Here is a 24,347-nt window from a genome sequence, read left to right on the forward strand (position 1 = left end):
GTGTTTTAGGAAGATTAATCTGGCAGCAGAGACAGAATGGAAAACAGTCAAGCCCAGTGCAGAGAATTATGACTGCTGCCCGGCTCCCTGCAGGGGGTCATTAAAGGAAAGGGGCCTGTTCTTGGCTCCCTGGGTGCTCAGGGTTCCCGGCAGTGGGAGGGGCTGGGCCCTTATTAAGGAGGCGGCAGGGGGGCCGGCAGAGGGCACTGTTTTGTCAGCACCAATAGCCACTGTCGGGGAGCCCTGGCATCTGGACAGCAGAGCAGGAGGCAAAGGTGAATCTTCGAGAATAAGGAGAGGGCCATGAGGCCCCTGAGCCACGTGGCAAATGCCAGCTGAGCATCTCCACTGCGGTGCGAACTGTAAGCACATACAAATGCCCCTGTGGCGGGGCCTTCTCAATGGAGGGCCCTTCAGGCAGGGTGGGACCCCCACTCTAACAAGCAGCAGCCCACCAAGGGAGGCAGGGCTGCCACGGTTCTGAGGAAAGTTCCGGGGGTGCTCTGCAGCCAGCAGTCAAAGCGCAAGACGGAACCAGCACCGCCTAGCCAAGAACGGGAGGAGCGGCTGCTTCTACGTTTTCTCATTTTATTTAAAGCTGCCATGACATATCGGAAGTGCCACGGCAATTCCATCTTCTCCCATCTTCTGAGGAGACAGGCCAGCTGCCAGATTCCCAGGAGCATCGTGCTGTCGGCAGCAACAATCCGTCCCAGCCCCTCACACCAGAGCGTGGAGAACCTCCACCTTTTCCCGGTACAGGTGGTGGAACTGCTTGGCCAGATAGTGGAACGGGGCTTCATAGTTTTCCATCTCCTTCTGTAGGGACAAGTTAAAGAAGTCAGCTGGGTTATTCCTAATCGGCACACAGCCAGCACCCCCTCCCTCTCAGCTCGTGTCAGGTGCTACACACATTTTGCCTCATCTCACTTTCACACCCCTGGGCTAGCTACTACCATTATGCCTGTTTTGCAAGAAGGAATGGAGAGACAGAGAGATTAAGATAACCTGCCAAAAGCCAAATACTTGCCAATGTGGAGCTGGGTCCGAGCCTAGATCTGTTTCAGCCACTCTCACTATATTATGACACCTGCAGGGACACTGCAGGTGAGCTGATAGGGGCGGAAAGAGGGCATCTCTGACGTGCTCAGAGCCTCAGCCCCAGACACCCGGCACCTAGTGAGCCCGGAGGGGCCGCAGTGGGTCCCCACACAGATGCCCGCTGTCAGCTCCACATCTCCCCTCTCCCCACAGGCTGTGTGCTGGGGGCAAGTGTTGCTGCAGAGATGGGCACAGCCAGCCCTGCTTCCTGTAAATCAAGTTAGGAACTTTCACTCAGGACTGGGCATTTTAATAACTGAAATAATGGATACTTTTGTGACTAAAGATGTCAAAGCATTTTTCATTATATGAGAGATGAGAAAAGTTCTAGAATTTGCTCTAGATTCTCTCTACAGGGTGAGAAGAACTTGCCTAGAAGGTGAGCATGGACAAGCTGTAGGGGAAAGAAAATGGCACACTCTCAGCAGCTGTGGCTCTCTTCCTCTGGGTGTGCATGTGTATTACAAAAAAAAAATTTTTTTTAAGGAGACAAGTTGGCAGAAGAAAGATCCCACTACTTTCAGGACAGTAGCTCAAGCTACGAATGTACAAGATGTTTTCAAATATCCTTGGCAGCTAACAAAAGTGTAGTCTTGACACGAGGCAATGAAATACCCCCAACAAAACCGGATTCCAAAGAATGCGACAAAGCCTTGAAGCTCAGCACCTCCGTTTTGCGGAAGAGCAGTCTGGGGCCCAGGGGCTCAGCTCGTCTGTGCAGAGCCCAGCCTAGAATTCAGATTCCCAATTCGAGAGGAGCAGCCCTTCCACTCTGCCAGCCAGGGTGACAGAAATGCGCAAAGGAACCTAGTTCTCCTGGAGAAAGTTACCTGGACTTTCTAGCAAGGGAAGTTCCAGCGGGGGAGACAAGTGGCCAAGAGCAGGAACAGAGGCAGCAGTGCTAAGCGAGCACTGAGGAATGAGAGGACAGCGTGCAGCCAAGACGAGCATCCGCACTAAGCTCATGACTGCCAAGGACCAGAAGGCTGTTACTCTCCAGGCAGACGTAAGGGAAATGACTCAGTTACATCTGCAAGGCACCTTTGGTCGTGCAGAGCATGACGTCCTAGGCAACGCCAACATCAAAGAGTAAAATGTCATAGCAGTTCCAAGTATAGTTAAGTATTACATAGCACACATGCAAGGATTTCCAAATGAACTTGAAAGGTTTTGAAATCAAGATCTTGGGAGAATGTAACAAAAAAAGTAAGAAATTCAGTGGAGGTGGGCCCCAGAAAAAGCAGATGTAAATCGAACCATTTTCCAAATGCATTAAAAGAGCTTTCCAATGACAGGAATCCTTTTGTTATTGACCAATTATCATCTTGCTGACATACCCTACAGTAGTTTGTTTTGAGTGAAGGATCCTTAGAGCAGGTTCAGATCAGCACTTAATCTGGCCTAGAATTCTGCCCCTGAGAGTCCCAAAGTAGGCTCTGTGGGAGGCTACAGCCCCTTCTAGAAGGCCCAGGCTCTCAAGCTGGACAGGCCTGTATTCTAGTTCTGGGTCTACCATTCATTAGCTGGGCTACCAGGGAGAGTTACACAACCCTTTTGAGTCTACTTGTCATCTGTATGACAGGGATGGCAGTGGCTCTCTTATAGGGCTTTAGAAGCTTCAATAGATAATATGTGGAGAACACCTAGCACACAGTAGGCACTCAACAAACATCAGTTCCCTTCTCCTCACCTTCCTACACGGGGAGAGTCATCCATATGAATTGTTCTTGAACTCTCTTATATTTATTATTGTACAAGTTCTTACAATAATGAATGATATTTAAAAAAAATTTTAACTTCTTTTTAAGGAATGCTTTTTAATTTTTTAGCCTGAAAATTTCAAATATGGAGGGGCATTACAATAGTCAAAGAAGAACCACAAAAGACCCTGAACAGCCAAAGTAATCCTGAGAAAGAACAAAGTTGGAGACATCACACATCCTGATTTCAAACCATATTACAAAACTATGGTAGTCAAAACAGTATGGTACTGCATAAAAACAGAAGCAAAGACCAATGGAACAGAATTGAGAGCCTAGAAATAAATACCCACATATACGGTCAACTAGTATTTGACAAGGGAGCCAAGAATAATCAATGGAGAAAAGACAGTCTCTTCAATTAATGGTGTTAGGAAAATTGGATATTCACACGCAAAAGCATGAAATCAGATCCCTAGTTTATAACATTCACAAAAATTAACTCAAAGTGGTTTTAAGATTGGAACTTAAGACCTGAAACCATAAAACTTCTAGAAGAAAACATTGGGAAAAAGCTCCCTGACATTGACCTTGGCAATGATTTTATGGAAGTGGCAACAAAGCACAGCAACAAAAGCAGAAATCAACAGCCAACTCAAAAGCTTTTGCATAGCAAAACGAAAAGGCAACCTATGAATGAGAGCATATTTTCAAACCACACATCTGATAAGGGATTAATACCTAAAATATATAAGGAACTTGTACATACTACTCAAGAACAAAAACACAAATAATCTGATTTAAAAAATGGGCAGAAGATCTGAATACACATTTTTCAAAAGAAGATATTCAGATGGGCAATAGGCACATGAAAACGTGCACAGCATCACGAATCCTCAGGGAAATGCAAATCACAATCCCAATGAGGTAGCACCTCACACCTGTTAGAATGGCAACTACACAAAAGACAAGGGATAACAGGTGCTGGATAGGATGTGGAGCAAAGGGAACTCCTGTGCACTGCAGGTGGGAATGTAAACTGGTGCAGTGGCTATGGAAACCAGTATGCAGGTTCTTCAAAATATTTAAAATGGAACTATGGTGATCCAGCAATTCCTCTTCTGGGTAAATATCCAAAGGAAATGAAATCACTTCCTTGAAGAGGTAAACCTGTAGCCCCATGTTCACTGCAGCATGACCCCATGTCACAAGAGTCAAGATATGGCAACCACTTAAGTGCCCACTGACAGATGAGTAAAGAAAATAAAAATCTGATGTATATACATATTATATTATACAAAGTATATAACAATGTATAACATATACATAATTATAGATATAGTATATGTATGTATATATATATTTGGCCATAAAAACAGAAGGAAATCCTGCCATTTGTGACAACATGGATGGACCTTGAGAGCATTATGCCAAATGAAATAAGTCAGACACTTTATGTTCACCTATATGTGGATCTAAAAAGTCTGAGGTCATAGAACCAGAGCCGATGGGTGGTTGTCAGGGGTGGCGGAGGGAATGGGTGAAGGTAGCAGAGTGCAAACTTCTGGTTTTTAAGATGAACAAGTTCTGGGTATGGAATTAAAAGTAAAGAAGTCCCACAACCATGTGGGTACCTCCTTCAGGTCTGCAGGATGATGGCTGTTGTGCTCAGGAAGAGGAGAGGAGATGAGCTTGGTGTCAAGACTTGACTGTGTCTCAAATAGCACTGGGTTATATTTCCTTTTTAATTACAGCTTTCTTAACCAAGCTGCCAGGTGCGCTTCTGTTAGCATCGACTCAGGAGGGACTAGTTACCTTGCATAGTTAATACCAAGTACTTACCGCAGCCTCCTCAAGCATAATTTATACCCACCTCTCTCACCAGCATAGCAACAACTATGTGAACAGTTTAAACACACAGCCCAGTGGCCTTTGATGACTAATATGTTGGGGTGGATGTTAATTTCTGAGTTCCATCATGAAGTCTGGGGAATATGGGATATTGGGGTGAAGAGGCAGTTCCACTAATGTGAGTGGAGGAAGAGGGAATACTAAAATATTGTTTGCTGTGGGTAGTACAGCTTGCTGCTCTGCTCTGAGGCGTGCTGCATAAAAGATGAGAAACCTTCTCTGTGCAGTCAACACTAATTTGAACTTCATTTATTTAGTATTGGGTCAGAAGTGAGAGTGACATTTATTTCTGTATAATCTAAGAATACAAGGATTTAAATAATCACAGTATAAACAAGATTACTAGAGGGAATATTTATACTTTAAAAAAAGCTAACATTTATGGAGTGTTTATTATGTACCAGACTTTGTGCTTAAGTGTTTTTAATACTCACCATCTGACTTCTTAGATTTATTACTCAATGAAGAATGTATTTTATTCTCCCCGTTTCCTAGGTGAGGAGCCTGAGGACCCCGAGTAGCATGCTGAGGGCCCCACAGCTAGTTCTGCTGCTCCCCATCAGAGGCCAGAGCACCTGCCTTCCGCTGCTCTTCTCACAGAAGCACACCACTTTGGGCGGTGGAAAAATTCACATCCACATAGCAACTAAGCAGCAGCATTGGTCAAGTTTTGTAGACGCAACAGCGGAAGTGCCCATAGCTTGAGTGGAAAACCACCTCCTGGCTATTTATTAGCAGGCCAATGATTCTTTTGAAGGGCCAGAGAATCAGGTCTGGGGCCCACAACACCAAACAGTGAGGTCTAAGTTACAACCAGGGATGTTTCTGGCTGTGCCAGGCTTAGCAAGTCTCCCCAACAAAGCCGGCCCATGGTGGCCCTGAAATGGATGTTTCTGGGTTGCTCCTGCTGGGACATGTCTTCACCTTACTCTCTTCCTTCAAGTTGCACACAGAAGTATCTGATTGGTGCCTGGGTCACATGCCTGCACCCTGCTACAGGGGGACTGGGACCTCAAAAACCCCAAACATAGGAAGGGGGCTCCCCAGCACAGGATAGTCGGACTCATGATGTAGTGTTCTGAAGGTGCCTGAAACAAATCACTGTGGCTGTCTCCCTTAACAAGGGCTCCTGCTGTCTCTGTTGGAAGACACTCTGTGGCCCAGAGTCACCTTGGGGCTGCAGCAAGGTGGGACAGAGAGCCCTGATGGGAACAGAAGCCAGGATTCCAGCCCTGGCTTAACCTTTTGCTGGTCAGGTGATCATGTGACCTTGGGCGAGTCACCTCCCCTCCACAACAGGGAAGTGGGAATTGTGGGCCAGCTTCCGATTCACAGAACTGATTGTGAGGATCAATGCAATAAGGTACCTACAACACTGAAACCCATCGTTTTTCATGCAAACATCAAGGGTCACTGTAATTGAACTTAAGCTTCTTACTGATTGAGACATAACTTCCCACGGCTGGCTGGCTGGGAATGCACAAGTGACTCACTATATTGAGAAGAGATCTTGTGCTAAGAATGTAAACATCAGATCCAAATTAGACTCTGCATATGGTGGAGTAACTACTCAATGCCTGTGAGGTCATGTGAAAAGCCACTTCCAGCAGAGGCCCACTCCAGACTTGGCTGGGGAGCAAATGGAGATACTTACCACGGACGTTTCAAAACATTCCAGGCCTTGGCCCAGCGCCCACGCCCGGGCCTGAGCCGATTCCACTGCTCGTCTGCTGGCCAGGTCTGTCTTATTCCCCACTAAGACACCTACTCAAAAGAAACAACCAAAGCATTGCATTTAACTGTGGCCGTCTGGGAGGACAGCCGGAGAAATAAAAGAGCAAGCACACTAATTCTGAGGGGTGTAAACATCACCAGATTTGAGGTGGTGAGCACAACAGGGAGAGACAAACAGGGCCAGGGGGTCCTGTGTTGGCTCCCAGGGGCTGCAGCAGAGCAGGCGGGCTTTGTTTTACACACACGTCTTTCGCTTGACCCTTTTTCTGCACCTCATACATATCTGTCTGCCTTAAGGCTGCAAGCGCTGTGCAGGCGAGGGCTGAATTTATGTGAGCATTTGCGATAATTCCTAGCACATGGAGCAAACTTTAAAATGGTCATTAATACTAATCTAAGGACTGGGCGCAGCGTCAGGGACTCAGAGGTAATTTAGTTCCATTCCCAGCTGCATCAGCTGCAGCTAATTTTTGAGCCTGTCCCTGGAGATCGCTTTCCCTGGTCTATAACAAGGAGAATTTGTTGATCTCATATAGGGATGAAAAATAAACTGATTTAAAGCATTCAGAAGTGACAACAGGGACATGGGTGTTTACTTGTGCCCCACATACAGGAGGAAATGAGAAATTCGTCCCTCGGGTTAGCTCTCAGAAATAAAAACTCGTATCACAGCACCTTCTCCCTTATTATCTTGAGTCTCCTCACACTCTGCAAGGTGGGTTATCATCATGCCCATTTTACAGCTCAACAGACATGTGGGTACCTCCCTGAGGTCTCCGCTAAGAGGCAGAGCCAGTGTGCAATGCACAGCATCATATTTGAAGCCTGGGCACTCTGTTTCTGCACTCATAGCCACCACTGTAATGACCTTGTGCTCATGAACCTGAAGAAGAGAGGTGCTGACAGGTGGAAGCCCGGAGGGCCTACCTGGGAGGCAGGTCCCTGGAATCTGTGACCGAGCCTTCTCCAGCCATTTGCTGCAGTTGTTGAAGGACTGCTCACTGGTCACATCATAGACGAGACACAAGACATTGGGCCTCTCCCACTGTGCAAGAGGGACAGGTGAGAGCATGTCAGCGACCGTGAAAGTGACTTCTAGGCTGGAAGAAAATCTGGCCTCCCAAGGGGCAGGTGGGTGGAGAGAAATGAAGCACTATAATGGGGATGTGAGTCAGAAAGCTGTGCCACACCCACGGAAGAAAACAATTCACCCAGAGGCATGAATGGGAGGGCTGGGCTCTGCGGTGGGGCAGGGCAAGGTACAGTGCCAGCTGTCTGTGGGTGCTGTCAGGCCTCATTGTGAAACCTCCCAACTTGACAGGGCTGCTCTGAATGTCTTTACTGTGTTGCTGAAGAAACTAAGTTCAGAGAGGGTAGGTGACCTGTGCAGGTCAGGAACTCTTTAAAGACTGGGGTAGGACTATGGCTTTTCTCTACCCAGAAATGCTTTTGCCTGCCACTGGTCTCATTAATTTAATTTATTCTTTTACTCATATGTACATTGAAGGCTCACTTTCATGCAAGTTGTTATGCTTCTCTGCTTTGCTGGCCTAAAAGAAATTCGTTTCCTCCATTAGCCAGCCCCTGGAAGCTTGTTTGCTTGCATATTCTTAATAAGAGCTGGCTTTTCAAAATGCAAAGGGTGCTTTCTACCTCTCCTGTGATGTATCAGCCTTAATCCAAACCAAACTGACAGCTGGACAGGGCTTGCTGTCCCAGTTAAGAACCAGGGCTATGCTTTCAGGGGCTGCTCAGAGTCTTGGGATATCCTGCTTCCAGGCACTGATAGTCCTGCTTGAGCTGGGATGCTCGTCCTGGTGCACAGGCTCCTGGTCATGCCCTGATCTCTGGGGACCCCGTTCTGCACAGTTAAAGCTTGGTTTCTTGCTGGGGTGTCCGTAACCTCCCAGGATGTGAGGGAGAATCCTCTTCTCTCCAGTTGTCCTTGGAAAGCCAGCCCAGGATTGGCTGTGGAGGGCTCTCCTCCTTGCCCCCGAAGGCTACACTGACTCCCCAAGGCATCCAAAAAAGGAGCAGCTTAGAATGAACTGATGATCCCCTCACACCTTCTTTCCACAGACTCACTCAAGAACTCTTACTAGAACCACACTGACCTCCCCTCTGCACGTGCAGGAGATAGCTCCTTCCTCCAGGCCTCAGTGAGGGAGGCCCAGGATAGGCCTGGAATAGAGCTGGAGCTGGAGCGGGAGAACCCAGAGTCAGGGCTGGCTGGAGGGGTGTGTGTGAGCAGATCAGTAGCTCTGACTTGCCCAGACACATCTTGTCATCTGCCGGACAGGGCAGCACCCAGTGTGAGGTTGTGGGCAGAGTAGGTGCATGGTAAACATCATGAATTGATGCATGAAGCCAACCCTATGTGAAATTACCATCATTAGATCTATTTCTCTTACACAACAAAAAAGGAGCAGAAAACAGTTGCTATTAAAATGCTGTTGCTGTTCTTGGAAAGGCAGGGGAGGGCTCTGGAGAGCTCATTTCTTCTAATTAGCTCACTAGCCCAGATTAGCGGGAACTGTTACCTTGGAACGAGCAACAAGCTGGATCCTGAGAGGATGGCTGGAGGGGCGTGGTGAGCCCTGGGCAGCAGCAGGCGCATGTTTGAGGAAACCCTGTGGGCCCAGGACCGCGCATGCAAGGTGAGCCTCACTACAGAGCCTCTAGGGCGCCCCCTACAGGGGAAGGGGAGATCTGCTCCTGTCCTAGGAGATTGGAGGAGGGCCTGAGCGTGGGGATGCTGCGGTCTGGGTCCCATAGTTTGAGCACATCTGGAACCCAGCCATTCCAGAGCTGGGGGAAGGTTGAATCGCATGCACGAGCCACTGCTCCTGCCAATGGGCCACAAGTCCCAAGGCTGGGAGGAATGCCCCTTCAGGAATTTTGCCATGGTAGCTTCGCTAGGTAGCCAGAGTGCATAAATTTCTGGGAGAATATTGTAAAAGGCACATGTGTTGGTGAATGGAGGTGGTGATGATTAGGAAAAACACTGCATGCTACTTACCAATTTATCCAACATTTCAGAAAACAGCTCCTTGCCAGCAGAATCAAAAATGAAGAGTTCCTAGAATCAGAAAGGCATGTCCCAAGAAAGTCTACAAGGTGGGAAACCACTGGCTTCAAGTGGACGAGATTACACTCAGCCCTCTCTGGGCCTGTCTTGGTGGTGAGACACATGTGCACACACGTGCACACATTTTCATACTCATTCTCTTCCCCCCAGGCATGAGGAAGATGATGGGGAAAGGGAAGACTTACGGTTTTGGAGAGGCCATGCCATGGCTTCCCACACCAACGAGCACTTTCTGTATGGCATCTCACCTCTCCTAACCCCAAGTGCAAAAATACCAGGAACAAGCTGACTTCCCACCTGGCAGAACAGAATGCTAAACAGGCTGACAAGTGCTCTGGTTTCCAAAAGGTCATTCTGCACTTTGTTAACCAAATTGATTTTCAAATCTTAAAGCAATTCTTGTTAAAGGAGGTCACTGAGTAGGCCTGGGGAAGGCGTTTAAAGTAGGACAGTCTGTCGCCATTCTGGGTTGGCTAAGGTGTGATTCCCATGGAAGATGCAGGATGACCCTTCCTGCCCAATCCAAACCTTGGCCAGCCTACGTGGGAGCCCCTCCCCCGTGCTACCATTCTGGGAAGTCTCCCTGTTTCCCCTCCATCTTCCTCCAGGCACCGGTCATCCCTGGCAGGCTTCTGGCCTCGGCACATGCTGTCTGAATGTCAGTACATTACCTGCCCTGCTCACTGGTTATCTATGCACGTGTCTGATCCCTTCTCACTGCATGGGGGGGGTACTTAAAATTGTTTTTTGCTCATGGACCTCTTTGAGAAGTTGGTTATTCTTAAACCTTCTCTCCAGGAAAGTACATACAAACAACGTCTTGCAATTCAATTTTAAGAGTCACGGCTTTCCAAAGGGCCGGGGCTTAGAACCTTGGCACCAGGCGAGTGAGGGCAGGCCTGTCCCAGTCTTCCTCACTTCCTCTTCTTCAGCCCCTCCCTAGAATGCTCCCCGTGTTCCACAATTCCCTTCCCAAATTCTGTTGCTCACATGAATCTAGGCCAAGTCCAGCACCACAGCTCTTATGGGATGCCGATGGTGACCATGGGGATGCCGGGCCCCACTTGGGGTAGCACGGAACCCCCTCAGGTCAGGGGTACCACTCACCACACTGTCCCCCGTGTCAGGGACTGGCACCGTCTTCACCACCAGATCCACCCCTGCTGTCTGCCGAGGGAGATGGAGAACATGTGCATCAGAGGCCCCGAGGGGCGAGTTACAGGAGGACAGGATGAGCACCCGACAGCCAGGAGGCACGTCCCCAGCTTAAGCATTTGTGTTCTGGACTCACTTTTAGTGCATGAGTCAGAAAGGACCAACTAGTGTTGTCCAACCCCTGCCGGCAAGCGAGCTGTACATGGTGACCAAGTAGACTACTGGCTGGCCTGCTCCACAGACAGCCTCACCCCCCTTGGCTTGTGGAAACACGATCTCCACGTGGCCATTCAAGCAGCCTTTTAGGGCTTCTTAGGAAATTTTGGAATGCCACTCCCTCAGGGTTATCTGATGATCACCTCTCTGTGAGCCTTGGCCAGACCTACAATTCCCCCATCTCACCAGGGTGTAGTTCTTCTGGAAATGGGCTCCATTGCTGCGGAAGATCTGTGCCAGGGCAGTCTTGCCCACAGCTGGGTCTCCTGTGAGGTCAGAGTAGGAAAAAAACATCACTTCCAGCCTATTTGGACATGAGAAACTCCCACACCAGAACGCTAGTCTGGAAACCACAAACTTCAATGAGTTTTCAGAGAAAATGTACTTGATTCTCACAGGAACATGCAGTGGGTCCAGGAGACCAACCTGCAAAACCCACAGTGGCCAGAGTCACATTCTTCAAAGGTAATCTTTTCACCCAAAGAACTCACCCAGAAGGTAACAGCTTAAGGAGGGCTTTAGAGCACTGGCAGTACTACTGACAGTCTTCCACTGAAACATACCCCGTGGGGAAAAACTGACTTTCAAACTTGAACGTGCTTTGAAGTCTTGAAGGTAGAGAGGTGGGACCAGCCAGTCTTATTGGCTCACCTTAGTGACTGAGCCAATTTGAGTTGAAAGCTTCCATACTTAGGACCCTGCATACTTTTTTTTGGGTTCGGGGGAGGTGTGGTAGGAGTTCGGAGGGTTTCTGCATTTATGGGAAACAAGTCAGGTACTACAGTTACCATCCTGAAGTCCATTTCCAAGTGATCTAATCCACCCCAGCTTGGTGTGCCATTTGTGAAGCACTGTGTGTCCATCTTCCCAGGGGCCTCTCCCCTAATCGTCCGCACCAGCTCAGATAGATGTTTCCCTCAAGCTCATCTGACACCAGCTGGGTTACCTCCTTTTGTTAGTCCACAGCACCCCATAAATTGGTACCTCGAAACTAAAGGTTTATGCCAGTTTTCAGACTGAGATCTGGACCTTTTACAAAACCATGGGAAGCAGTTTAATCTGGAGTCCCTCCCCTGCCCCAAGGGGTGCCAGGGGCGCTCTGTGGCCTTGAGAATTTCTGCGCCCTTCCCACTGCCTCACCTGAGGCTCTGCTTGGCCTCTGATGCCTCTGCTCTCACCTGCAAGCTCTTTTCCACCTTGAGCCTTACACTGATCCACCCTCCATCGCCAGACCCCCAACAGGACCCATTCTCGGCATTCTCACCCCTTAGATCCTCACAAAGGCCCCCTCCACTTGCTGGCCCCCCGACGTGCCATCTCTTCACCTCTGCTCCCCACTTTACAGTCAGTGGCAGTACTTCTCTTCCCTCAACTTCTCGATAGCCTGCTGTTCTGCTTATTTTCAGTTTTGAGCTTTCCCACCTATAATTTTCTCTTGTGAGACAATTATTTGCCTACTTGTGGCATTTTATTTCCCATTAACTCCTCCAGGTTTGAGTGAGCTATTCTGGTCTTGCTTTTCTATTGGCTACTGCTTCTTAGCAGAGAACCAACCTGCGCTGGGCCTCCCTCAAGAGCTCTTCACAATCCCACCACAACTCCCCACCCCCATGGTGACTGCCACTAACCTCATCTGACAGATGAAGAGACTGAAGCTCGGAGAAGCTGGAGAGCCTGCCTAGGATTCCAACATCTCTCTCTCTCCTCCAGAGCCCACTTTTCTAGAGCTCAGGGACACTCCTGACCCATTTTTAACAGTGCCCCTCCAGGCCCTCATCAGCGCAGCCTCCCATGACATCGGGTACCACAGGCTGGCCTGTCACGGGGCACCCATCCATCTCCGAGCAAACAGAGCATATCACTTGCCCTCTTGCCCTATGACTGCATCCACCTTCCCAACTCCAGTTTTGCTTCTGAATCCAGTTGGAAATTGGCTCTTCCTGCTTGTGAAACTCCCCAGAGATTTGTTCCGGTTAATTTCATAAATCTTTTTTCCGACTGTCAGTCAGAGTCGCCCACACTTGTGGAACACCTCCTGTGTTGGCTGAGGAGGGATCCAAGCACAGAAAGGGGAAATAACTGATAAACATGTTTGTAGAACAACAAGATGACAAGTGCCAATTCAAAGAGCACAGCTGAGAACCAAAGCGACTGCAGACACATGGAGGAAGGAATGAATGGGCGGGTTCATCAGAGAGCCGGACTTCCTGAGGGGCAAGGCTGAGCCTGGGGGTGACGAAACGGAGGGGCACTGCTTGGCAGACAGGGTGACATCTGCAAAGGCACCATGCAAGGTCACCATAACCTCATAATTGCCAAATCCAATGGCTTTTTCTCAGTTCTCATGCACCTTGACGTCTCTGAAGAATGAGTCAGCCTGAAGCAGCCCCCTCCTTGCCCAGCCCTCTGGCCCTCAGCCCCAGTGGCCCTGCACCAGCCTGGGTCTCCTACCGCCCTGCCCACTCACCCTGCCTCCCAACTGTGGGCACTGCTGTGGGTCTGTCTGTGGCCTCCTGTTCCCATCTACTCTGTCCCATTTACTCTCTGTCTTGACTGTCACTTCTCTGGTCAGGATCTCTCTCCAAGCTTTGTCTCTGTCTCCAACCACCTGCGGATGTTTCCACCAGAATGAAGGGCCTCCACCCAACCTGTTTGACTATAGCCGGGCCCATGTCCTGCATCTGGGGCCTGAGTGGTCTCGCCCTCCTGTCTCACTTGTTCTGTTTGTGATGTTGCCCTTCTTTCCTGCCATCCCCAGATGTCACCCAGTCACCTCTGACTGCTCTTCTGCCTTCCTCCCATGTCCAGTTGGTCTCCCCTTCCTTCCTGACATCCTCTGCTGCATCTCAAGCCCACATTTCCTTCCTTGTCCTGCTGATGATGCACTAATTGCCTCGCACCTCACACCTGGGCTCCTGCCTTAGCCCCAGTCCCACCCACCCCTGCTGTCCCACAGGGGCTGGGACTCTGCAAACATGGTTCTCCTTTGCCAGGGGCTTCCTGTCAGGCTCCACCAATGCATGTTCCAGAGAGCCTGGCAGGCACAGGAGGGGAGGCGGGACTTTTTCGTTTCCTTGTGTTTGCTGCTTTTCTTAGTGATATCCCAGAGGGGACAATGAGATGCAGTCCCCAGTCTTTCTGCACTCCCAGACCAGCCTTATCACACCCCCTTAGACACTGGCATCGGGGGCAGCGCCCCTTTTCAGAGAGCTGCCTCTCAGCTCCACAGGGCCCTCCTGAGCTGCCAGGATCTACAACCTGCCTCTTGCCTCCGTTCCCCGGCCGTGGCCTGAGGCTCCTTCCTGTAGTTACCCTCTGCTGTCCCCTTGTCTTTCCAGTCCACAAGTGCCTGTTTAATAACATCACACACTAAATCCTGTCAAAATGACTGGTGTGGTTTCTGTGTTTCGTCTGGACCCTGACATACGTAGCACTTGGTACCAGGAGTGGTTTCAAAACATAGACCCGAGGATGACCTGGAATTGGTTGGTCATGTGTTGCCCTGAACATGGGGCCGAGCTCCCTGCCCAGGGGAAGTGGGTCCTCATGCTCTGTGGCATGTGGTGGCATCACACTCTGGGTGTCTGAGTTCCTGAGGTCCCATCCCAGCTGTGTAGTGCCCCCGCCTCAGAGGATGGAACCCAGCTCTGTGGGGTTTGGCTTCCAGCTCCTAACAACCCAGCTCTACCACTTCTGTGTCATCCTACCGTTTTCTTCTTGCTTTTTCAGTTTTCTAACACCTGTTGAACCAGTTCTGTATATTATGATTTCTCTGTTGAAATGTCTAATGTATTTTGTGTTTTCCTGACTGGGTGTTGCATGAAGACACTCCCCAGCTGGCCCTCTCTGCTTGTCGTTTTTCTCCGGGCTCTAACGCACCCTGTCAGCACCCACAGAGGGACCTGCGCAAAACAGTATTTTCACTTTGCCTTGATCTTACATTACCCGTCAACGATTCCTTCTGCATACCCATCTCCAGTCAACCCGGTTCATCTCCTGACTCTGACTATCCCTTACACAGACTCTGGGCTCTACACTTCTGCTCCCTTGATCTCTGAATATCCCCTGGGAGATAACCTCCTTCTGGGTCTCCCCAATCCATGTCCAAATCCTATTCACTCTCTGCTAGGTAAAGCCATGTAGTGTCTTCCTGCACAGCCTCTGAAGGTCACCTGTCCTTCCTTTGTCTTTACCTATGTGGCTAATGCAGCTCATTGCTGGTAGTGTGGGCCTTGATGTCAGAACAGCCTTCCACAGAACGCTCACTATTACTACCCCTGCTAAACCAAGAGGCAGTAAATCACAATACTCAGATTGTAGACTCCAGCAACACACTTACTAGCTTATTACCTTGGGTCAGTCATCTCTCTAGGCTTCAGTTGCCCAATCTGCAAAATGGGGATAGTAACAGCACATATCTCATAGAATTGTTAGGAGGATTTAATGAGTTAATATGTACAATGTCTGCCATATATTAAATAATGTTTACTTTAATGCAAAGAAAGTGTAAATGTCAAGCCTTGTTTTCTTTCCTTATCTGAGCCAGAATAATTAGCAGCTGTGCCTTGAGGCATTTCTGTAGTTAATCTGGCACATGAAGGGCAACAGATTCATGTTTGCTGCATTTTGAGTTATTATACACATTGTGGCACTTGGCTGTAGGGGCTGCCTGTTTCATCCTCGATATTCCCATCACACCTTGCATGGTGTCTCACACATAGTAGGTGCTCAATAAATATCCGTTGAATGAATAAGCACTTGAAAATCAGGTCCCTCAATGACTCAAGTTATGTGGGAGAAAAAAGGCAGATTAATGCAATTGAAATAGTAGGCCTGGGAGGGGAAAGGAAAAATAAAACTAGGGAGGTGTGTGTGTGTGTGCGTGTGTGTGTGTGTGTGTGTGTGTGTGTGTGTGTGGTGGGGGTGGGGGTGGTGAGGTAGATTCACTGTGCTGAGGTCCTTGGTCCCTATAAACGTCCAAGAGGAAATACCCTTGAGGCCTTGAAGGAGGCTGCAGATTGAGGACTAGGTTGGAGTTCAGGAATCGTTTACTCAAGCAGTGGCTGAAATCAGGTGAATAGTACCTGAGGGAGTGGGTGCAAAGAAGGGCAAAGAGTTTAGAATAGAGGCTGGAGGACAGCATAGCTTGGGGCTAAGAACAGAGACCTGGAAATCAAATTACCTGGGTCTAGATCACATCTCTGCCACATTCAGCTGTGTGACGGTGTCTCAACCTCTCTGGGCTTCAGCAGCACCCATCAGTAAATGAGGATAACAATAGTACTGACCTCATAGGGTTGTTGTGAGGAGTCAGAGACAACCTGTGTGAGGACCTAGCACAGTGTAGCACACAGAGGGGCTCAGTAAGTAAGCCCCACATGGAAGTTGAATTAAAAAAGATAAGAGAACAGAGAAGCCCATTAAAAAAAATATATATATATAACTTGAGAAAATAAAATGTTCCCACGTTATCCATGAGGAAACTGAAGCCCAGAGAAGTGCTTTGTCCAAAATGACACAGCCAATCACAGGAACAGCCAAAATTATTTCTGTGACACAATACTGCCTCCCCTGGCACTCTGGAACCTAGAGACCTCTCTTGAGAACCATTAATTTCTTTTGCCCCAGTATGATTTGAGCTACAATTGTCAGTCCTCTTTCTGTGTCACCCTTTTATTTTCAAATTGGAAAAGCCATTTAAAATATCTATTTCAGTCTGGAAGAGAGGATTCAAAAAAAGAAATCTTTTTCCTCTATATAATTTCTCACTGTCTCTTTCTTGAGCTGGTCAGGGAACCCTGCAGAGCCCATAGGTTTCAACAGTAACACGAGTTAAAGAGTTTTGGAATTGGGAAGATCTGCAGTTTAAATCCTACCTATGACCTTTCTTTACAAGAGGGTGACTTTGGGAAAGAGACCTCACCTCAGTGCCTCAGTATGATCAAAACACTACAGCACTGACCGCAGTGTGCTATGGTGAGAGGATTAAGTGAAATACATGTGCCTAGCATGTAGTAAGGACTCAGTATATACATGTTCTGTGGCCCCAGGCTTATATACTCCAGGTAAATGTTTTTCTAAATGTGCAAACTGATAGAAAGGGCGTGAATGCCACATATTAATTCATTCTACAAAGTGTTATTGAGTACCTACTAGGTTCCAGATACTGTTCTGGGTGCCTTGGGATGTATCAGGCAGCAAAACAAAGATTCCTGCCTTTGAGAGCTTCAACATTTACATCCTCCTGGGTGTGGGACAGCACAGTAACTGTGTGTGTCTGAAAGACAGCACACGCGGGCCTTTTGCAAACTCTGGTCACTACTATACCTAATGTACATAATTGTATGTTACTGTCTCCTATCTGTGATCAGGGGGTATGGGGTCAGGGAAAAAAATCCTCTTAATAGACTAGGAAAGTCACTGATGCCTAATTCTGGGACACAGCACATGCTTTAGTTAGAGCACTTTGTGGGCTAGGCCTGCTTTTTAAAGGAGCCTACTTGCCTTGAGTACAGCTCGAACTGGTGAAGGTGGTCCCAGAGTATGACCGGGAGCGGGGGAAATCAGCTGGAGCTACAAATCAGCTCTGGAAGGTAATTCTTCCACGCGCCTAATGGAATTTACAGTAGTTGCATTAACTTGCCTTTCGGAGGGAGTAGGGGACGAGGGTAGACAATTTACACGAACAAAAGCTCTAGATAACTTATGAAGTCCCTGGACTCCGGAGGCTGTAAATTTCGGACTCACCTGCCAAGATGCATTTGGCCGCCAGCTTCACCATGGTAACCAACCACCTCCACGCACCGAAGAGGGGAAGACCGGTTGCTAGAGGCGTTGGTAGGCTTTGCCTGGGAAAGGAAGCAGGGAGGGCAGACGCTCAAGGGCTTTGCAGCCACGGCGGGGACAGGGACAATGAGACCTGGACCCTACGGGCTGGGCTGGGGACGGCTATCGGAAGCTAGGGTGGGGACAGGGGTGCAGGGAAGTGACAGATGCGGCCTGGCTCAACGACTCAGAAGGCAGCCTGGAAGGTACGAGCCAAGCAATGCAGCTCGCGTTCCGGGTCCAGCCCCTGGCAGTGAGGATCGCGAAGGCTGATCCCGAAACCTTACGCCCCAGAAGCGGACCCAACGAGTTCAACCTGCAACCATCGCCCACCTGCCCCGCCTCCTCTTTCTCCACCTCCTCATCGTTGCCCCTCCATTGGCTGCCGCTAGAAAGCTCCCACCCTCATGGCTCTAGGAGGCCAATGGGAGGAGGGGGAGGGGACTAAAAGCCCTTCCGTGCGAGATGATTCTCAGAGGTATCTGCTCTTCAGGCTCATCTCGCTTGACGAATGGTTACACGATATGTCAATCATTTTTCTCCGCGTCCCCGTCCCTCTGGGACGTTCAGGGAAAAGAGGCTCTAACAGCGGGTTGTCAGAGCGGTGATTGGCCAGAGGCTGGCTTGGACCATCCTTAGGAGGAATGGGGACTCGCTGCACCCCCCTGTTCTTGCGGAAGTGAGTTCGCCCACAAGGGGCCGGTCGGGCGCGCGGGAGCCGGCCGCGGCGCCTGCGCAGTAGTACTGCGAGGCTGCAGTTCCCCAAGCAGTTTCGAACCAAGTACCTTTCAGGGAGGTTCTTGTCGCTCTCCGAATTTTCAGGTTCCTGAGGGCGCTGCTGTTCGGTGCCTCCTGTCCCACATCCTGCAGGGATATCTTATTTTTAAAGCCCAAGGGTGTTAGGTGCTTTCAAATCTTCTGTTTGAAAGTGTTTAAAGTGATGTCTGTGAACAAAAAGGAGAACAAGTAAACTTCGATAAGACTGGGGGTTGGACTCGGGGTCTGAGATACGAAGGCATGCCTTTCCTCAGCCCATTTCCTCGCTTGTAAAAAGCGAGAACAGGTGACATACCACATAATGAGTGGAAGCGGGCCTCCGGGGCACTGCCGGTCGCCCAGGGACGCCCCGTCCGCAGCTGGACTTCCCGGCGAAGCCGCTCTTGCTCTGCGGTCAGGAAACCCAGACGGAAATCACTGCCATCTTCCTGACCTGGCAGGTCGCCTCACGCCCAGCTTCTTACCTCATCTTTCAAGATGGGCTAGCAGAACCGGCCTCATGGCGCCGGCCTGAGGACTCAGGGAGAAAGCATGCAAGTGCCTGGGGTGTCGCAGGTGCTCGGCAGTGACTGGAGGATGAGTGAGAAGAAATTTCTCCGGACAAATTGGTTTGCCAGATGCATCCTTGCTCTCGCTGCAGCCGGGCCCCTGGCTGGCTGGCACTGAAAGCAAAGAGCAGCCCCTCAGCGCAGATGCCTGTGCCTGGGATTCGCCATCACGGGCCTCTCTGGTTACCTGGGACTTCTCTCAGCTGCTCTGCCGTCTTAGTGTGGCTACCAGTCTGGGGCAGGGCAATGAACACATACACACACTCCATGAACTGCTAGGAAGGTGTCAGCCCTGAATCCAGAAGGAAACAATGAGAGTTGTCTGGAATTTTCTTTCCTTGGGAATCATTCCTGTCATTATGGTGAAGACCTGTCTCTCCCTCTCACCACCCACTCTTCTTTGGAGACATCACACAAGTCTGTCTTGGACACCCCAGGCGTCGGTGAGTCAGAAAGCCTCTGCCTGGTCTTCCTGCTTGGCCCTCCAGGTTTACCTGTTAACTGTGACCCCATTAAGTCCTTAAAGAGCCCCTTGAGTTAGTCAACCTCCCCAAGCTGCATGGTGGAACCGAGACACGGAGATACATCCCGGTTAGCCTCTGGTGCCTCAGTTTCCCCATCTGCAGGGGGGCAATAGCACCTCCTTCATGGGGCTGTCCTCTGCACCACACCTGTTCTCTCCCTTCTGTTGCTCCTGCTCAGAATGTGATTTTGGCCAGCACCGTTGTAAGAGCATTTTGGATCTTTCCAGAGAGGTGGTAAATCCACAGTGAATTCTATCCTGCTCACTCGACCAACCCAAGGGCCTTCTCTACATTCTTGGTGACCAAATGACAGCTGCATGACTCAGAGTCACTGAGCTTAAGTCAGTCAGAAGGTTTTGGTGCCTTAAGGACCCTTGAGAAATCTAGTCAAACCCCTTCCATGAGCAGCTATAGCAGCTAGAGCTGGCATATGTGGTGCACAGACTGAGTGCCAGCCTCATCTAAGCTCTTCAAAGGATTAATTAACCTAATATTTGTGTTCATATTTGGTATTCACAATAACCCCTGTGATGCTTGTGTCACTCCCCATTTGATGGGGAAACTGAGGCCCAAATGAGGTTAAGTCAAATGCCCATGGTCACAAAGCTAGTGAATGGTGAAACTGGGGATTGAGCACAGGTGACTGTCAACCTCCTGGCCCCACAGAGACCTGGGCGTCCCTAACTCCTCTCATACTTCCTCCCATCCTGGACAGTATGTATTTATTGAGTTCCTTGCTGTAATAGCTAACACTGATTGAGCATTCTATGCCAGGCACATGCTAAACCCTTCACATCCTCTCTCTTGTTTGATGCGATGACTCTGGGGACTGGAAACTATCATCACTTCAATTTAACAGGCAAGAAAAAATGAGATCCATAGAGCCCAGGGTCATGCAACAAGTCAGCTGGAATCAGAATCAACCTCAGGTCTCTCACTCTTGGGACCTATGTGTTTTTCCATTGCCTGGTGTAGTTCCGTTTCATTAATAAGCTTTCCTTGAGTGCCTATCCTCAGCCAGGCACTGTGCCGGTTGGTGGGGTCACAAGGTAAAGGTGACAGAGTCCCAGGTGGCTCTGGCAGATGGTGGCCATGTGGGAATGCTGGCCCTGTGTTGCGGGTCACTGCATTTTCTAGAGGAGGCAGGAATCTGGATTTTTGTGTGCAGTTCCATGACTCTTCAAATTTTGGTGATGCATTTAAACCTTCAAACACTGCAGCCTCAGTAGAATACCTCTGTCAACTGGTTCAACCTGGGGGCTGCCTGTTGTGATGTTTAGTTGAGAAAGAAAGACAAATGTGTGAGCAAATCCTCATGACATGAGGGGATCCAGGATTCTGAGGAGTAGCCCTAACCCTCGATAGGCAGAGGGGAGTTGGAGAGGATATTCTGGATGGAGGGCCTTGAAGACTGGTTAGGAATATGTGAGGTGGACACAAAGGAAAGGACACCCTTGGTAGATGGAACAGCATGTGCAATGGCATGGAGCTGTGGGAGAGCACTGAGCATTTGGAGAATGACAGGTGACTCTCTTTGCTGAGGTGCAGATGGGAGACTTAATAAGAGAAGGATCTGACCCAAGCACCTGCTTGAGGCCAAATATATAACCAAATGACAAAAGAAAGTGAGGCAAGGTCTGGCACAGAACAGTCTTTGAGGAATTCACTCAACAAATATTTTATTGAGTATTTAATAAGCACCATGGACAGAACCATCATAGTTAATGTTCTCAGGGAGCATCCAGCCCAGTGCAAAGACAGAGAATCAAGTGGTGATATCTGACTGCTGTAGTGTGTGTAGTAGGTAAGTGTTCTTCCATTAAGCCCAAAATATTCCATGCTATGATCCCTGGACCAGTGGCATTGGTATCACATAGTGGCTTGTTAGAAATGCACATTCCCAGACCCCACCCCAGACCGAATGAAACTGGGGGTGGGACCCACAGTCTGTGTGTCCATCAGCCTTTCTGGTGATTCTGATGCATGCTCAAGTTTGAGAAGCGCTGCTCTTGGGGCATACCAGGACCCACCCTTATCCATTTTCCCTCATCATTTTACTGTTTATCAAATTCCCCAAGGCCCTTCATATCTCAGGGCCTTTGCACATACTGTTCTCAACATGACTGCATGATTCTTTTCCCTCACAACTTTCAAATCTTTGTTCAAGTGTCATCTCCTTAGAGAGTCCCTCCCAAGCACCCAGTTTAAAGAATCACCCCTGTCAGTGTCAGTCTCCTTGAGTTTGCTTTCTTCATAGCCCTCACCACGACCCGATTTTATATTCTGTATTTCTTGTTCATTTGCACAGTGTCTGTCACCTCCACTAGAAGGTAAGCTTCATGAGAACAGGAACGTAGTCTCTTTTGTCCTCCCGATATCTGTGACAGTGCCTGGCATGGCGAGATATTTGGTAAATATTTTTGAATGAATGAATGAATCTGGCAGAGTGCCTGATTCTGGTCATTCATTCATTCAATGAGTACCAATTCTTGAGTACCAGTTTTTGTGTAGGTAACAAGCTCATTGCTGGGAGAGTTGCTGTGGCCATTCAGATGGGGGCAGCCTGATGCGTGCATCCTCCACTGTCCCCCTACCCCTCACTGCAAAGCCAGCTGCAGATCTGTAGAACCTGCAGACCCATAGGCTTTGTGGAGGAGGAGGAGGGGTTAACAGTGCTGCTCCCCAAAGCCTAGGATTGGGCTGTTTGAGTGGGTGAGGAAGCAAGGGCTTTGGATGGGAAGGAGGTGGAGAGCAGCTCCTTGCTGGCAAGTGGTTCCCAGGGACTGTTCAATCATCCTGGCGTTGAATACCTCCCAACAGCCCTGACAGACAGCATGCATCTGAGCTGCGGCTCAGTACCAGGGACAGCCACACTATTCCGAGCACCCCATCTGCACTGATCATGCCCAATGCACGGCACTAGTCCCTCCACCATTGCTCCAGGGGGTCCTCTGGCTAGGCCGCTCCTCAGAGCCCCATCGCCTGCAGTGTGTATTATTAGCAGGATTGTTGGAAGCAGAGCAATCCCTTTGGGTAAATAAGAAGCTTTAGGGGAAATTAGTGGGGAAAGGTCTCTTGAGAGTTCCTCAAGATTACCTTTCATACATTAAAGATTTGCTCTAATGCCCTCATGTCAGAAGGCAAAGCAAAAGAGAGGACTGGTAGATTGGTAGGAATTTTATATATTTAGATCAGAGTTTCTCTGCCTCGGCACTATTGACATTCTGAATTGGACGATCCTCTGTTGTGGGGCCTGTCCTGTACGTCATCGTGGGACATATGGCAGCATCTCTGGCCCCCACCCACGAGATATCAGAATCATTTCCTTTGTCGTAACAACCAAAAAATGCCCGCAGATAATTGCCACATGTCCCCTGGGGGCAAAATCATCCATGGATGAGGGCCACTGATATATAAAACTCAATGAGAAGGAAATATTGATTTTTAAATTGGACTCTGCAGGGACTGGGACTCAGACTGGGTTTGAATCCTGCTTTGCCTCTTAGCTCTCTTTCCTCATCCCTGCTCCAGTGGGAGCTGTGGGGATCAGCTGAGTTAACACACATAAGCCATCTCGAACAGCGCCTGACAAGTACTGAGCCTCAGTAAACACCAGCTCTTCTTAGCAGCCGCTGGGATGCTGATGAATCCCCCTAGAGTGATCTGTAATGCGGAGGCGGAGGCTGTTTTATGATTTCCTACAAAGCACTGGGTTGCATCTGCCTTCTGGCACACTGCCTTCTCATGGCAATGACCTTTGCCGTTCTGTTCACATGGGCCTGGTTGTTTATGCCTCCACTGCAGTGCTGGCGGTGCCATCTCAATAAAGGGCAGGGGAAATGTGACTGACTCACCTTCTGTGCGGCCAGAATGCAAAGCGGAGCCCTGAGTTGTGGCCTGCGAAATGCACGGAGGCCGCGATGTCCTGATTCCGTCAGCAGGGGGCAGCAGCAGCTGGGAAAACGCCCGCTGCAGGAGGGAGCCAAGAGCTGCCTAGCGGTTTTGATTTACTTCAGTGCTGAATGTATTTAAAGTTGAGCAAATCATCCCTCCAGAGTCAGCTGAGGCCTCCTTTAACAGCCGGCAAGCAGCTCATCTGCGGGAGCCAAGGGTAGCTTTTCGAGAACATTCCACATTTAGCATGTCCATTTTCAAATGGCTCAGTCTGAACCTAGGCCAGATTCTTCTGCTGGAAGCAGAGTTATGTTGGTTCCTTATGCTCCGTTCCTTTCCCCTTTCCACCCACCCCAGCCCATCCCTCCCCCTGTCTGAGTGACATGGTACCCTTCCCAGATAGCACCCCAAGCATCTGCACCCCACACTCAGGCTCTGTCTTACCTTGCCCCTGCCTTCCCACCCCCACCCCATGAAAACTTGGCAGTCCAGAGCCTTATTCTCTCATAATTTCCCCAAATCCACTCTTGATCCCTCCATTGCATTTGCCACCTGGCAGCCAGGGTCATCTTTAAAATTTTAAATTTTTGAATGGACAATCTCTCCCTTAGTTTTACACTTTTAAAGATGGAAGTGGATATGCAGAGAAAGAACATTTCCTCCCAGCCTTGACCTCAGACCTGCCGTTCACACCCTGTGGGCTACCACTCTTCCCAGTTTCTTGTACGCCCTTTCAGGGATATTTCACATACCTTACGTAGCAAACGCATGTGAGCATTCTTTCTTTTCCTTTCTCTCCTTTCCCCCTCAAATAGAAGCTGTCACCTGGTTCTTCTGCACTTTGCCTCTTCCATCTAACAGTGTGCTTTGGAGA

The 24,347-nt window shown here is 49.2% G+C and overlaps 1 protein-coding gene and 1 long non-coding RNA gene across 5 annotated transcripts in view; one reads left to right on the top strand and one right to left on the bottom strand.

The window, feature by feature from the left end:
• LOC108384299 (uncharacterized) overlaps positions 1–5,345 on the top strand; it is a 175,293-nt gene extending 169,948 nt beyond the window's left edge. For both annotated transcript variants that reach the window (XR_001849991.3, XR_012121594.1), the window contains exon 4: positions 5,208–5,345. This is a non-coding gene — a long non-coding RNA (uncharacterized lncRNA). The remainder of the gene's footprint in view (positions 1–5,207) is intronic.
• IFT27 (intraflagellar transport 27) lies at positions 572–18,115 on the bottom strand. Of its 3 annotated transcripts, XM_037007035.2 has the most exons (8): positions 18,064–18,082; positions 17,653–17,753; positions 11,092–11,171; positions 10,642–10,701; positions 9,466–9,525; positions 7,374–7,491; positions 6,367–6,476; positions 572–819 (listed from the first exon to the last, which is right to left on the bottom strand). In XM_037007035.2, the coding sequence occupies exons 2-8, from the start codon at positions 17,684–17,686 to the stop codon at positions 721–723; spliced, it is 561 nt and encodes a 186-aa protein (XP_036862930.2). In that variant the 5' UTR covers positions 17,687–17,753; positions 18,064–18,082; the 3' UTR covers positions 572–720. The 3 variants fall into 3 exon arrangements, with proteins under 3 accessions (XP_036862930.2, XP_073069950.1, XP_036862931.2); XM_073213849.1 differs by lacking the exon at positions 18,064–18,082 and having other exon boundaries at positions 17,653–18,057; XM_037007036.2 differs by lacking the exons at positions 572–819; positions 6,367–6,476; positions 7,374–7,491 and adding an exon at positions 7,507–9,076 and having other exon boundaries at positions 18,064–18,115.
• Positions 18,116–24,347: the final 6,232 nt, after the last annotated feature.

Source organism: Manis javanica, chromosome 10 (genome assembly GCF_040802235.1).
Source record: "Manis javanica isolate MJ-LG chromosome 10, MJ_LKY, whole genome shotgun sequence".
Taxonomy (NCBI): Eukaryota; Metazoa; Chordata; class Mammalia; order Pholidota; family Manidae; genus Manis; species Manis javanica.

Coding starts and splice junctions, on each gene's coding strand:
- IFT27 (XM_037007035.2), bottom strand. CDS start 17,686: ATGGTGAAGCTGGCGGCCAAATGCATCTTGGCAG. Junction 9,526..10,641: donor CTGACACGGGGGACAGTGTG/GTGAGTGGTACC, acceptor TTCTGATTCTAG/GAACTCTTCATTTTTGATTC. Junction 7,492..9,465: donor CTGAAATGTTGGATAAATTG/GTAAGTAGCATG, acceptor CCTCTTGCACAG/TGGGAGAGGCCCAATGTCTT.